We start from the raw sequence: 13,913 nt of genomic DNA on the forward strand, positions 1-13,913 counted from the left end.
ACAAAAACCCTAACACCAATAAATAATTCAAAAATTTGTTTTACCGGAAATTCCAAGGGTCATGCGCAGTAGTAACCTCCTCTGCCGGACGACGGGTAAGCTATTGTAGAAATTTTACTGCTTATACAATCTATTTCATCCTACTGATGACAGCTCTTTAAATTTTCATGTTGATAAATTATTAGAAGAAAAATATATTTTTAAATCTACGGAGCATTGTTTGAGAGTTGCAAAAAACGTACTTCATTTACTTATCGATACTTAAATTTGACATTGAAATATACCGGTAATCTTTTTGCAGATATTTATTTAGGTATACAGCCGAACAACAAACATGTACTGTACAAAGTTGATGACACCGGCCAGTAGATGCATGGTGAGTTTTGTAAAGCTTAGGGAGAATCAATTTGATGTTTATACAGTAAAGTATAGTGGTCATTTGTGTATATTTTCATGTTTTAACAAGCGTTTATACAGGTGTAAGACTGCAACTGATCCATATATATTTGGGAGTTTGATTTGATGTTACTAGTGAACTTTTGATTTTGTATATCCAGAGAAACATTTATTGAATTTGTAACTTCTTAACCAACAACAAATTTATCATATAATCAACAAGGGAGTTGAGAAAAAATGTATATTTATAATGTCATTGTGGCGACCTTTGACCTGTCATTTCCCCAAAATGACTTGATTACTGTTATTAATTACCATTTTTCAAGTTATATATTATGCATAACTGTATTGATAAGTCTTATAATACCATCTCTAAAATAGAGAGAAAGTTGTGATTCTCCATAAACTTGTTAAACTGCCAATGATACATCTGCCCTTCAAGGACATTGAATTCACAGTTGTACACAATATACAAGTATGAGTGTGATACATTGGTAGATTAGCATTCAGTGGATAATCTACTGAAGATTATTTCATAAAAATCACAAGAAAAGTTGTTAAAATTTTCAAGGTTGTTGTGAAGGACTCTGGCGAAACCAAATTCTTTTGTTTAGTGTACATTTCCATAAAGAATATTTTATAGTGCAATATTTTTAATTGATCTACTGAAAGACCTGATATATAGACTTGTTTACACTTGTCTTGTGGCAAAAAGCAATAACATTATAGTCCTGGACTCTGAAATTGTTTAAACCTTAAATGAGATTTGATAGTGTTCATGCTTAACCACAAGTCTTGCAGCATTGGCTTGTCAAATTGCATTCAGGCTTGTAAAATTTTTAAAAAATGAGCTTCTGCCTTTGGACTCCCAAGTTATAGTGTGAAGGCTGTTAGTAGAAGTGAAAAAATGGGTATTTACATAGTAGAGAAGTAAGAAACATGTCTGTCAGATCTATTCACTAAGTAGGTGAGAGACAGTTCAGAAAATATACTGTGGAAAGAAATCTGTTCTTGTGTTTTGTGACTAAATTTTGATTTGTAGTAATTCATTGAACATTATTGTAAATGTACTATGAGATATTAAAATGAAAGTTTTCATTTTACAGGTTGCAGGTCGCGTTCTAGCTAGACCTTTAAGCAGCGCAGCCGTTTCACAAAACCAGGAGGTATGTTAAATGTAAATTTACACTGAATAGTGATATATTTTATTGTCAATGTGGACTACCTTAAAAAAAAATGAAAGATTTTGGGAACTCATCAATCATGTCAATAAGAGGGTAAAAACTGACCAAATGACAAAAATAACCAGAAAACATCCAGAGTGTGACTGACATAGATTTCGACTAAGGTCTGCTCACTTGTGATTTCTTTTCTTATTCAATAACTAAGAATCAGAATACATCCCAAGTACATTTGCACAAATGCAAACAGTTTTTTTTCCTGTCAGACATTGGCCATGGGGCCTACATGGTACCAAGTTTAGCTAGACCGTTCACATTTCTGCCAGACCTTTATTTTCACTCAAAAATCAAATGAGATGCTATTGAACAAATGTTAATTATGACCTATATATTATAACATGGATTCATAACAAATGTAGTTTATGGCCAGTAATGCTATGTTTCCGGTGGGAAATTGCAAATTGTGCATGTCATCATGTTGTTCAGTTAGGGGACTTACTTAAATAAGTGATTTTCTAAATCACTGATTCAAGTAACATTATTTCCATAAAGGTTGGAAGTAAGAGTTGTCTTTCTTTTTTAATCACCTATTTAAGAAGTACAAAATAATCACTAGAAGTGATTTAATTTTACTATAGCTTTAAATATAGAATATTAATAATCCAGGGACTAATTATGTTTTTTAAACATCAGAACATTACCAACATCTGTGTTGTCTAGGATGACCAGGTCATTTCAGGTGATGACCTTGTACTGAATCTAGGATAATGGCATAAAAATCATGTTTAAGTATCATACCTCAATTTCGTTCCCAAAAATCACTTCTTTAAGTATCATTATTTTTATTTTAATAACCCCCAATAATTTCAACACCCCCGAACAGTGAAATTTTTATCGCGAACAGTAGAATTTTATTACATAATCTGAAAGATTAAACCTTAACTTAACAGGCAAAATACTCCCACTGCTGGGAAAAATCTGTTAAGAAAGTATCAGTTCATTATGTAAAGCCTTTATTTATCAGCATTTTTTCAACTGAAATAGCATCAAAGGCATAAAACTTGATACTTAAAAGAAGCAAAAAAATCATTTTTTTCAATTTTACTTTTGAAAAGATATTTTTTAAACCTACATCGTATGTGTTTAAAATTTTGGTAAAACTACAAAATCACAATTTGTGACAAAACTTCGAATTTGCTACTCAAAAAAGTGATTCAAAAATCAAAAATCAGTTATTTCAAGAAGTCCTCTGACTGTTGTTATAAAGTAACTTCTTGCCATTTTTGGTTGAATGACTTTCAGGTTGTTTCTCCTTTTCGTACAAGGACCGCTAAACAGCTTTATCAACTTGGAATAGGTGACTGGTTTTCCCTTTTACCGGGTTTCAACCCAGTTTTTATCTGCCATGACATATTTCCTGAACTTATCAACTATGTTTAATAGACCTCCTTCCTGAAGAGGGAATTTCTTAAACTGGAAACATGACGGAAATACGCGAAATGGTTTGGTGCGAAATAAACATGGTACAAAAGGCTGTCACTGGCGAAAATAGTCTGAATACTGGTCCCCGAAGTTAGAAAAATCTAGGGAACAGGAAATTTACTTTTATTAAAGATGATCGCAATTTTATAAACTAAAGATTCTACTGGGACCGACGGGTGATTAAGTTTTGGTGGACCCAAACAGACTAAAATACTGCCGGCCATCAGGTCCTGCACAGCAACAAGTTTTGCCGGACCTGCATAAATTCTGCCCCATAGGTCTGACAGGTCCCACGATTAGTTGCATCTCTGCATGTGCCTTATTTTTAGTATTCCTGTTGTCATCTGATAAAGTCTTGCTGTGAAGGGAATGTTTTGTTAATTTAGTGTCTGGTGAATGAATGTATAGACCCATCAAAATAAAATATTGAGCCAGTTTGTAGTAGTTTGATTTCGTCATATTTTAAGCACTGATGCTGTGTTTAACCTACTAAGGTTTACAGTTGTTTATATACATGTTTGTTTATTTATTCATTTCATTTTGTAGGTAGCACCAAGGAGTAGTCTATCTGCTTATAGTGGTTTGTCTGGTCAAAGTATTGTTCCAGTAAACTCAAATTTTTCACCAATCATTAATCAGGTAATTTAATATGTGTTCTGGTAACTTGTACAAAAACAATCTTGATTAGCTAGGAATTTATAATGAGTTGTTTACTTTTTACCCTGTAATGAGAATTTTTTTTACAATAATCTTGATCAACACCTTTAATATATCGAGCTGGATTTAATATATCGAGCCTGACAAGGTAAACAAATTGTCAAGACTGAGATTTATATGAGTTATTGCCCTTCAATGACAATGTTTGTCTCTTATGAAGTAAAAGAGGCAAGACTTGAGTATGATGTTGTTTTTTGCATCTTTTGCATCATCAATGTGAAAGTTTGTGATGAACTTGTTTCAGGGAAGCCACTGATTGGAGAATATTGTGTTTGTATCGTGTCTGTAGTCATATTTTATTGACAAATTTTGGTATACAGTTAAATTAACATCTGCACTTCCCATTTCAATGGAGATTATATGGCCTAGACCCTCAATCATGGATCATTAATTTTGAAATATTTACAGTTAAAAGGGTGAGCAAATAGTTTTATTTTTTTAAATGAGTGAAAGAGTCGACTTGGATAGTTCTTGACAAAACAGTATATAGGGTGGAAAATACTAGCAGAAACACCAGTATTCTTTTAGGCCTTAAGAAAACTCATTGTGGAGGTCAAAAAACAAATTTGTATAGTAGCTTTTACATCCTCAGATTTGTTTGAAAATTATAAAAACAACAATATTTTTTAAAAAGTGAAAATGCTTTGCAAGAATTAATGTATTACTATGAATGTGTTTTTGAATTTCAGATTAGAAATTTCCAAACTAGTGCATCAAGAAAAGATATTGATCAGGCTGCCAAATATATTGGTGCTGGAGCTGCCACAGTAGGAGCAGCAGGCTCAGGTAATAATTGTATTCTATAGTTCATGTGATACCAGTTAAATATTCTCTTACAGTGGTCGAATTTAATCTTTTTTGTGGACTGAAAAATATCTTGGTTCGGCTCCCAATATACTGGTCCTGGCTCCTAAAATGACATTCATTTGACAAATGATAGATGCTAATAAAATTACTTTCATTTGTATACTTTACAACTTTATGAGTTCCACTTTTGCAATGAAATTAACAAAAGTTATAACTTGCTTGTCATTCCGGTATGTCTCCAATATCTACACCTTTCATCTTGTCAAGTTCACACATCCAAAAAAAATCTGTGAATGGGCGTCTATTAACGATAGCATGTATATTTTCTTAATATGTTCACCAACCTTTTGAAAATGTTTCGATTTTAAGTTTGAATGATTTTACCTGCCTTTGATTCTTGGGATGCTTTCCTTTCCTTTATTCACATAAAATTTGAAGATACTGTTACAAAAATTAATTTCTAATCTAGGTCTGTCACTGCAAATTTAAATTTTTCATATATTATACAATTTATAACATTATGATCGCAATCAGTAATTTTTATTGACAAATTTCTACCTATCTCCTGGACCACTCAACATGAGACTTCTAGTTGTTGAAAACTGTGTCAAAAATTTAAGTGTTGGGTGAAAGATGAATTTCGTGAATATTATGTATTTCAATTCTGAAAATAGCAGATTTTTTTTTTTTCACACAAAATATTTATTACAACATAATAAAAAAATGGCTATGGTGAAAGTGATTAAAATGAATACATAACCAACTACAGTTAACTTTTTAATGATATTTGGGTTAAGAATTATAAACGATGAAATCACTAGCATCTGAAAATCTTGAGGTGGATTTCTAAGTTTAAGATTACATTAAAATTAACAGCAGACAAAAACTGCTCAGTTGGAGAACACTTTATAAGGAATTACATAGTGGAATATAAACCTGCTTGACCATGTTGTAAGCAGGACATAATTAAATATGCTAACTTCCTATATACTAATAGATAGTATGCAAAATGCACATGGAATTAAGGGGTACTACAAACATGTTTAAATAAAGGTGCAATTTTTGAGAGAGAAAAAAATAGAAGGAAGTTGAACTATGACCATCCACCAACATAATAATTAATCAATAGCTTTCTGCTCCCTAGTGTAACTTTATTTCCTAGAATCACCTTAATTCATTTGAATGATAATTGAATACATGAATATTTTTATTTTGTAATTTCAGGGGCAGGAATTGGAAATGTATTTGGAGCATTGGTAGTAGGATATGCAAGAAACCCATCACTCAAACAAGCATTGTTTTCCTATGCTATTTTAGGATTTGCTTTGTCTGAAGCTATGGGACTTTTCTGTATTATGGTAGCCTTCATGATCTTGTTTGCTCTTTAATGTAGACTTTGGCATAAGAGTGTTTGTTGATATATAAAAAAAATAGATTGAAAAAATATTGTTGAGTGCTATCAGTGATCTTTTGATCAAAACATCATGTACAAATGTACAAGGAGACCAATTGCCACTCAGTGGAACAAGTTTTGTAAATTATTAAATCTTAAAACTTACTTTTGATATTTTGTTAGTGGTTGTACTTCAATAAACTGTCAAGGATTTTGTAGTCATCAAACAGAAATGTTTTGATCAGTTGAATATTTTTGTTGCCCGAATCCAGTCCTGGTGAGACTGATCTTGTATTTAAGATGACAGTAAGTCAATTGACTGCTTTCCATTGAACTTAATCATGAAAGTCTGGGGTTTCTGTGTATATTACTAACTTGGTAATAGCCCTGTCCCATAACATTATAGTATAAGAGATGTGCCACAACTGAAAAGTATGAATTTGGGTAGTCTCACATCATTCTCGTGTTGTGTCCCATGAACACAATATCTTTATATGTGTATATTTGATACCAAATAAGTGTAATAGCAATAATATATATATGAGTCTTTGTTTCATTTGTGGCTAAGTACTGGGCTTTTATATTTAAGAGTATACCGTGCACAAAGTTGTGAATGAAAGGAGATAGTAGGTAAAGTAAAGATCAGTGAGTAGGCTATTCAACAATAAAATATAACCAAAAGACCTATAGAGTGTAACTTGGTCTTACCAAGTTTATAGAATAGGTTGATCTCTAAGCTCAAAGTCTTTAAACGGGGGGAATACATTGAAAAACTTTCAAAAGATGTTTTGCTTTCAAATGTTTTTAACAGGGTTTTAAAGTAAAATTGGTTATTGATTTTGGGATATACAGCAAACACATTTTACAAAATCTTTTAAAATTTGTTGTTTCCTGTGACTTTATGAAGGTCTAGCTCTATTTTCACAATTTTTGCTTCGAGTTGTAGGCCTTTCTGTCTTTGTTCTGCTCCCACCCCAGTGGAGGGGGCATTAAGTTTTACCTCTTTATCTTAAAATTGGTTTCTGGAGTCTTTGTTTCACAAAAAACTAGGGTTAAGATTGATCGCAGGTTGTGAACAATCCATATACTATATTAAAATCTTGGTTATAATTTTTTTTTGTGAAATTGGCTTATGTTCTCCAACTTTAGTTTGCCTCAACTAAATGTCATGAAACTTGTACACAATGCTTATTACCACAAAACACATCAAGTTTGGCAATTTTTCCCTTGACCAATAGGGGAAAAAATGCTGGATTTTTCATTTCAGTTCTCTTTGTCTGGATCAAATATTATGAAACATGTACACAACTGGGATCAAGTAGAAATTTGGGAAGCATTACTTTTACAGTTCTTGAGTTGTGTCCCTTTATAGCATGGAAGAGGTGGCATCAGTTCCATGGACTGGGTCCCCATTTATTTTTCATATTGAGTTGTTTCCCTTGAACAGACTTGGTGTGAAATAACTTGATGGGTGTTGATTTCTATGTACTATGGACCTGTTTATATTATGAGCAATTATACGTCCTTGGCTGAACTTCACTAACAATGAACTTTTGATTTTGAATAATGAAACATAATAGGTTAAGGTCCAATTTCAAACTTCAGTTCTTTGGCCACACTTGCAAGTTTTGTGTCCAACCCATGCTTCAAACGGAAAGTTCCTAATCAAATGGCAAAATAAAAAGCTCTTAACACATCAAATGAATGAATAACAAATGTCATATTCCTGACTTGGTACAGGCATTTTCTTGTGTAGAAAATGGTGGATTAAATCTGGTTTTAAAGCTAGCTAAACTCTGTATGACAGTCGCATCAAATTTCAATGTTCAATCGCAATCCAAGTTTAGAATTTTTGTGTTCATTCTTGCTGACCTGTTCAGGGTTCCACCTCTGCCGGGAAATACGCCACTCTGACAGCCTCTAGTTATTGTTGATTATATAAGTGTCGGAACATGAAATTCCTATTGATAGATATAAGAATGATGAAAAATGTTAATTGACCGCTTACAGGAGATAATGCCATTTGAAGATTTTTATGCCCCACCTACGATAGTAGAGGGGCATTATGTTTTCTGGTCTCTGCCTCTGTTCGTCCGTCCGGTTAAAGTTTTTGGTAGAGGTAGTTTTTGATGAAGTTGGTCCAATCAACTTGAAACTTAATACACATGTTCCCCATGATATGATCTTTCTAATTTTAATGCCAAATTGTAGTTTTGACCCCTATTTCGTGGTCCACTGAACATAGAAAATGATAGTGCAAAGTTCAGGTTAAAGTTTTTGGTCAAGGTGGTTTTTGATGAAGTTAAAGTTACATCAACTTGAAACTTAGTACACATGTTCCCTATGATATGATCTTTCTAATTTTAATTCCAAATTAAAGTTTTGACCCCAATTTCACGGTCCACTGAACATAGAAAATGATGGTGGGAGTGGGGCATCCGTGTACTATGGACACATTCTTGTTTGACAAATATTTTATTGCTAATCAAAGCGCATAGATGTCGATTGGCTCGTAGGAGTTGTTGCCCATGAAAGATGATTTCTTTCCTAATTGTACAGTTTGACCAGCAATGCAAGATTTGTATTTAAGTCAACATGACAACTTTGTCGCACTATAGTACTGTATTGCCTTTCATAAAGTAAACTAATAAACTTGATCATAAAAGGGGCAGAAATGTTTTCAATTAACATATTTTTTACATGAACATTGGAACCCTCGTATAACGATTCCCAGCAAAATTGTAAACTTTTGAGAAAATCAATCCAAGGTATAAATCAGTGTCTTGAAATTCCATTACAATTGTTAAAAGCAAATTTGATTTATTCTATGAAGTGCAGTGGCGGATCAAGAACATTTCCTAAGGGGGGGGTCTCCAGTCATGCTTCAATGATTCCCTATATAATAAACCAAATTTTTCCCACGAAAAGGAGGGGGGCCTGAATACGCCTAGGAAGTGTCTTAACAAAGTTGAACTGAAAGTATCCATTGATTTTTGCCAAAGCTGCGACTTCTGTTGTAGAAAGCTCGACATACTTTGTATATATGTAACCAGGTTGTTTTGGTCGTATAATGAAATTAACACCTCAGGATCAATGGATTCGTTTTATTGTGTAATATATGAAATGACCCCTGCAATACAAATACAAATAATCAGTACAAAGAAAGATAACTATTCATTCTAGATGACAATGCCTAAAATACAATACTCAAATATTTCCTACTGGACAACTATGGTTTTCCATGTTATTTACATACAAATCTATTTACATAGAATGTTAACCACGGGAAATATTATTTTCATCACAAATTACACATTTTAACCTCTAACATGTTGTATTCTACCAAATATTCTTCTGACAGTCATTTACAGATCATTCCATTCAAATTAACAACATTGAATGAGTACACATAAAGCAAAGCGTACAGTAACATAACACAATAAGCTTATTAAAACAAATATTATAGCCATGCTCAAGACAAATGTTAAGCAACAAAACACACACATAAACAAAATACAAAACCTACCATGTATGAGGTACATAGGTCCTGTATTTACAATATGGAATCTTCTATTTCTACATGACATACGAACAGTATGGTTCAAATATCTTATAACAGAATCAAAGATGTCCACAAATACAAATATAGCAAAGCAAACATCACACAACTATTCAATTCAAAGTATGAGTAAAATCTCAACTCACAATAGAATTTCCCTCCAAAATGACCATATGACTAAATTAGCCAATTATCGTAAAGAAGAAAAAGTTCCACAATACAAACTAGTAAAATCCAGAAAGTAAACAAATGACCAATATATCAAAACTCACTGAGCCATGTAAAGATCATACTATGAACATAACCAGTGGAGCATGACTAGAAACTACTCACTAAATACTTAGATTTATATAAAATATTACACTCATCAAATATAAAGCACACACTACCACATATAGAAAGAAGAAGTGCCCGTCTGTCATATGTCCATTGACTTTTGTCCTTGACCTCATTTTCATGCATGGTTCAGTGACGACTCGACAAAAAAGTTCAGATTTGTTTATAATGACAAATATTCTCTGATTATGAATAATAGGATAGCTAAATTTAGTATATGCGTACCTTGCAAGGTCCTCGTGCCTGTCGGGCAGTTTCATTCATCTGACCTCAACCTCATTTCAACTTGACAAGGATCAGTGAACAAGGTTAAGTTTTTGACAAATTGTGGTCAAGTTCATATATCAGATACTATAAGCGGTAGGTCTACTGCATTTGGTATATGGGATGATTGTGAGGTGTACATGTAAAACTGGCTTGTGTCATCTGATCTTGATCTCATTGGCATGGTTCATTGGTCAAATTTCAATTTTCGTATGTTTTGTCTGTTTCTTGAATATCATAAGCAGGTATAGACTTACTATTTTTGATGTATGGCATGCTAGTAAGTTGAACATATCTGTCTGACAGGGTTCATCTGATTTTTACATAATTTATAACTAATATTGGTAAAGTTAATTGTATTTGAAAATTATAGAATAATCTTCATATATAAGGGAGCTACCATTTTATTTTTAGGAAGGGGGGCAGGAGGAAAACATTTGTCCTGCATTTTTTTAGTTGTAATCTCTGTCCTGCTTTTTAATTTTCACTCTTTCGGTCCTGCCTTTTTTTTCTTAGTTTATCCTGACTTTTTTTACATATAAAATTGTCATCCTGCCTTTTTGTTTTGCCAAGTTGCTCATCAGCCTTTTTTTTACTCAAAGCTCTCCTGTCCTGTCTTTTTTTCAAATTTCATCCTAGCTCCCAAAACACAGTGACCTTTGACCTTGGTGCAAATTGAAGGTCACATGAATTGTGGATTATTGGTGAAGGTTTCAAGTCTACGATTTCCGGTTCTCGAAATAGAATTTTTCAAAAATTGTTCACAATTTATGAAGTGAAATAACTCTTTAAAAGGGTAAATACTTCTTTTTTATGTTTATAAACCCGTCTTTGTGTTTGCTATTGGAATTTATGTCACGCTTCAATACTTCTTTTTTGATCGGGTCCCATTGGTGAATATCAAAAGTCACGATATTCGGACACGCTGACAACCATGACAAGTGCATTTTTAATTTTCGCAGTCTTAGAGACCTCTCGGTGACTCTCTAGGTACAAATGTTTACATACATCTGTCTTAAACTTTTCTTTTAACGCCAAGTACTTTTGAATAAAATGAGATGTGAAAATACCGTACACTTAGACAGTGACACAACAAACCAAAAAACACTTCGGACCTTTCTTTGTCCCTTAGGTCCTATATCGCCTACCGTTTCTACTTCTTAACATTTATACATTAATGGCTTTCATTTGTTTGGTTTAGAGCATTCATGATGAAGGTCAATCTAGAACGAACATCGCACGAATACAATTTACTGAGTGTACTAGTAATTGTCATCTATAGATTTTAGCAATTTAATCCAAAAGTAAGGATTTTTCTGAACATGTCGAGACTGATAACAACATATATTTCATGATTTGTAAGATGTTATGAAATACATTTTTTAGGTGAAGATTGCATGAAATCAAAACCTTATGGACTGAATTAGTATCTAAATCTTTAAAGGGACGACATCAAAAGTTCAATGAAGGATAAAAAACTTTAATTCACATAGTTTTTTCACTGACCCCCTCTTAACTTAATTTGGGAAAAATTGATTGACCCATATAGATACATATAGATTTATATGTAAAAATAATTGTCGGATAACCACATCTTACAGCAGTTCACCCCCCCCCCCCCCCCCACACACACACACACCCCACCCCCAAACTATTTGAATTAAGTTTTTTTTTTATCTTACTAGTACATTGATCTTTTGATGTCGTCCCTTACAAGGGTCATCTCTAAAATTATAGAGAAATATGACCAAACAAATTAGAGACTAAAGAATTGAAAACTAAACTTCATCTGCCATATAGACCCTCATAAATGTAAAACACCAATTTCAGTTACAAAAACACTTGTTTCTTTGTGTTTCTTAATGTTTATATTCTCTGGATGTTTCCTTTGTACACTTTTTTTCATCATATGTATATCCATGTATATATATAGAAAAAAAATCTTTATATCAATTATATAATCATAAACAAAAAAATAACATAAAAAAGCGCGTCATAATTATTCTGTCCTGTTTGGTGATAAATCAGTTTCCTTTGGCTTTTTGGTCTTCAACTGAGCCTGATTTATGACTTGGGATGGGTGGGAGAAGTGCATACCCAGATATTGATGACGTAGGACGATATATTTCTAATGGATTTCCATCTATAATTGGTGGAAGTTTTGGTGATCCACATACCGATAATAGTCGGTTTTCTGTATTCTCGAATGGGGTAAACACCGGTGACGACATTGGAGCATCCATTTTCATTATTTTGCTTGTGCTTTTTATTGGAGGAAGTTTTGCGAATCCAGAGGCTGACAGGGGGCGGCTTGTATAAGTGTCATTCCTGACTATTGGTGATAACGTTGCCATAATAGAAGGCGACAATATTCTGTTTTCATCTAAGGATTTATTTCTTCCTTTTATCTGCGTGAGACGAGTTAATCCTGATATTGATACAGGATAACTTGTTTTTACCATTGCATTCTTGGTAGTTATTGACGGTAACTGCAGGAATTCTAATGTTGACCCTGGTCTTTCACCTTTATTTCCTTTGCTCACGTGATTAGGAGAAACAAGATTCCGTTTTGCTTCAGGAATTTTAACTTGCTCTTCTCTCTTTGAAAAACTATGAAATATTAGGGGTAAATGTTCATTCGGATCGAGCCTTGGTATGATACAGTCGCTTGGACGACGTATTTTATCTTTTGGAATTGGAATTCTGCTCAAAGGTACAAGTAAGCGTCTGCTTTCATCTATTTTTCGCTTGCCTTCACTCTCGTGAGTATTCCAAACATAGCCCTTTATTCGGACCGGTATTCTAGATTTTCTGGTGATTCTGGACAATTTTGTACCCCTCTCTCTTTTTCTAGGCAATCTACTGTCATCGTTTGGACTTTTGGCATTTTTTGTGCTATTGATTCTGAGATCAGTTCCTCGTCTTACTGATATGTTGCTCTCCGGGAACGATCTTACAGCTAAAGGACCAGTTAGTATTGTCTTGTTAGTGTTAGTAACCCTCAATACACGGACAGGAATGCGTCTGGCTGAATAAATGCGTGGCCTTTCATTATTTAGTCTGGTTAAAGACTTGTTTTCTCCATTAAATATCCTAATCATTACAGGGATCCTGCTTGGGATGGCAGTGGTACCATGAAGAAATGAGAATCTGAACCTTATTTCATTGTTATCTTTCCTTTTAATCAAAACGTCTTTTGTAAACTTTCCTCCAAGTTTTCCATTTATAAACTTTCCTCCGAGTTCTCCATTTGAAAGTTTTACCTCAGTTGTTTTACTAGGTACTATTTGCGATTTCTCATGCTTCTCATTTTGGACTTCGTTCTCGTCAATGTTGTTTTTTGTTTCGTTTTCTTTCTTTCTATAGACAAAGGTCAGCTTTGGTTTAGGTTTTAGTTTCTTGGGACTCTCGAAAAAGACATCAAAACTTACATTTTTCTTCAATTCCTGCTCTTCTTTGTATGCACCATCCACATTGTCAACAGCAATTTGACGGTCAGCAGTTGCATCTTCTTTTTGTTTGTTATCATCCCTATTATCTTTCTTTTGATCAATAAGTTTCAATTGAAACTGTGCTTTTCTTCCACCAGAAGTGAGTTTTGGTTTAGTCCTTTGTTTCTTTTGACTGTCAAACATTATATCAAAACTAGTATTAATTTTCTTTTCTTCCATCTTAACATCTTTATTTTCATTACTCTTAATATTCTGGTCTGTGACGTTAGTTATCATATTGAAGGTTTTTCTTTTTTCCGAGGATAGTTTGGGTCTAGACGTCATAC

At 33.3% G+C, this 13,913-nt stretch overlaps 1 protein-coding gene across 1 annotated transcript; it reads left to right on the forward strand.

The window, feature by feature from the left end:
- The first annotated feature begins 22 nt into the window (after positions 1 to 22).
- LOC139510245 (ATP synthase lipid-binding protein, mitochondrial-like) lies at positions 23 to 6,141 on the forward strand. Its single transcript, XM_071296731.1, has 6 exons — positions 23 to 95; positions 302 to 376; positions 1,503 to 1,562; positions 3,606 to 3,698; positions 4,466 to 4,562; positions 5,808 to 6,141. Exons 2-6 carry the CDS (start codon positions 335 to 337, stop codon positions 5,969 to 5,971), a joined length of 456 nt encoding a protein of 151 aa, XP_071152832.1. The 5' UTR covers positions 23 to 95; positions 302 to 334; the 3' UTR covers positions 5,972 to 6,141.
- The last annotated feature ends 7,772 nt before the right edge of the window (positions 6,142 to 13,913 follow it).

Source organism: Mytilus edulis, chromosome 2 (genome assembly GCF_963676685.1).
Source record: "Mytilus edulis chromosome 2, xbMytEdul2.2, whole genome shotgun sequence".
Lineage (NCBI taxonomy): Eukaryota > Metazoa > Mollusca > Bivalvia > Mytilida > Mytilidae > Mytilus > Mytilus edulis.

Bases quoted from the DNA above. Each gene is read 5' to 3' on its own strand.
- LOC139510245 (XM_071296731.1), top strand. From the start codon at position 335: ATGTACTGTACAAAGTTGATGACACCGGCCAGTAGATGCATG. The intron at 1,563-3,605 runs GTATGTTAAATG...TTCATTTTGTAG, and splicing joins CCGTTTCACAAAACCAGGAG to GTAGCACCAAGGAGTAGTCT. The intron at 4,563-5,807 runs GTAATAATTGTA...TTGTAATTTCAG, and splicing joins AGTAGGAGCAGCAGGCTCAG to GGGCAGGAATTGGAAATGTA.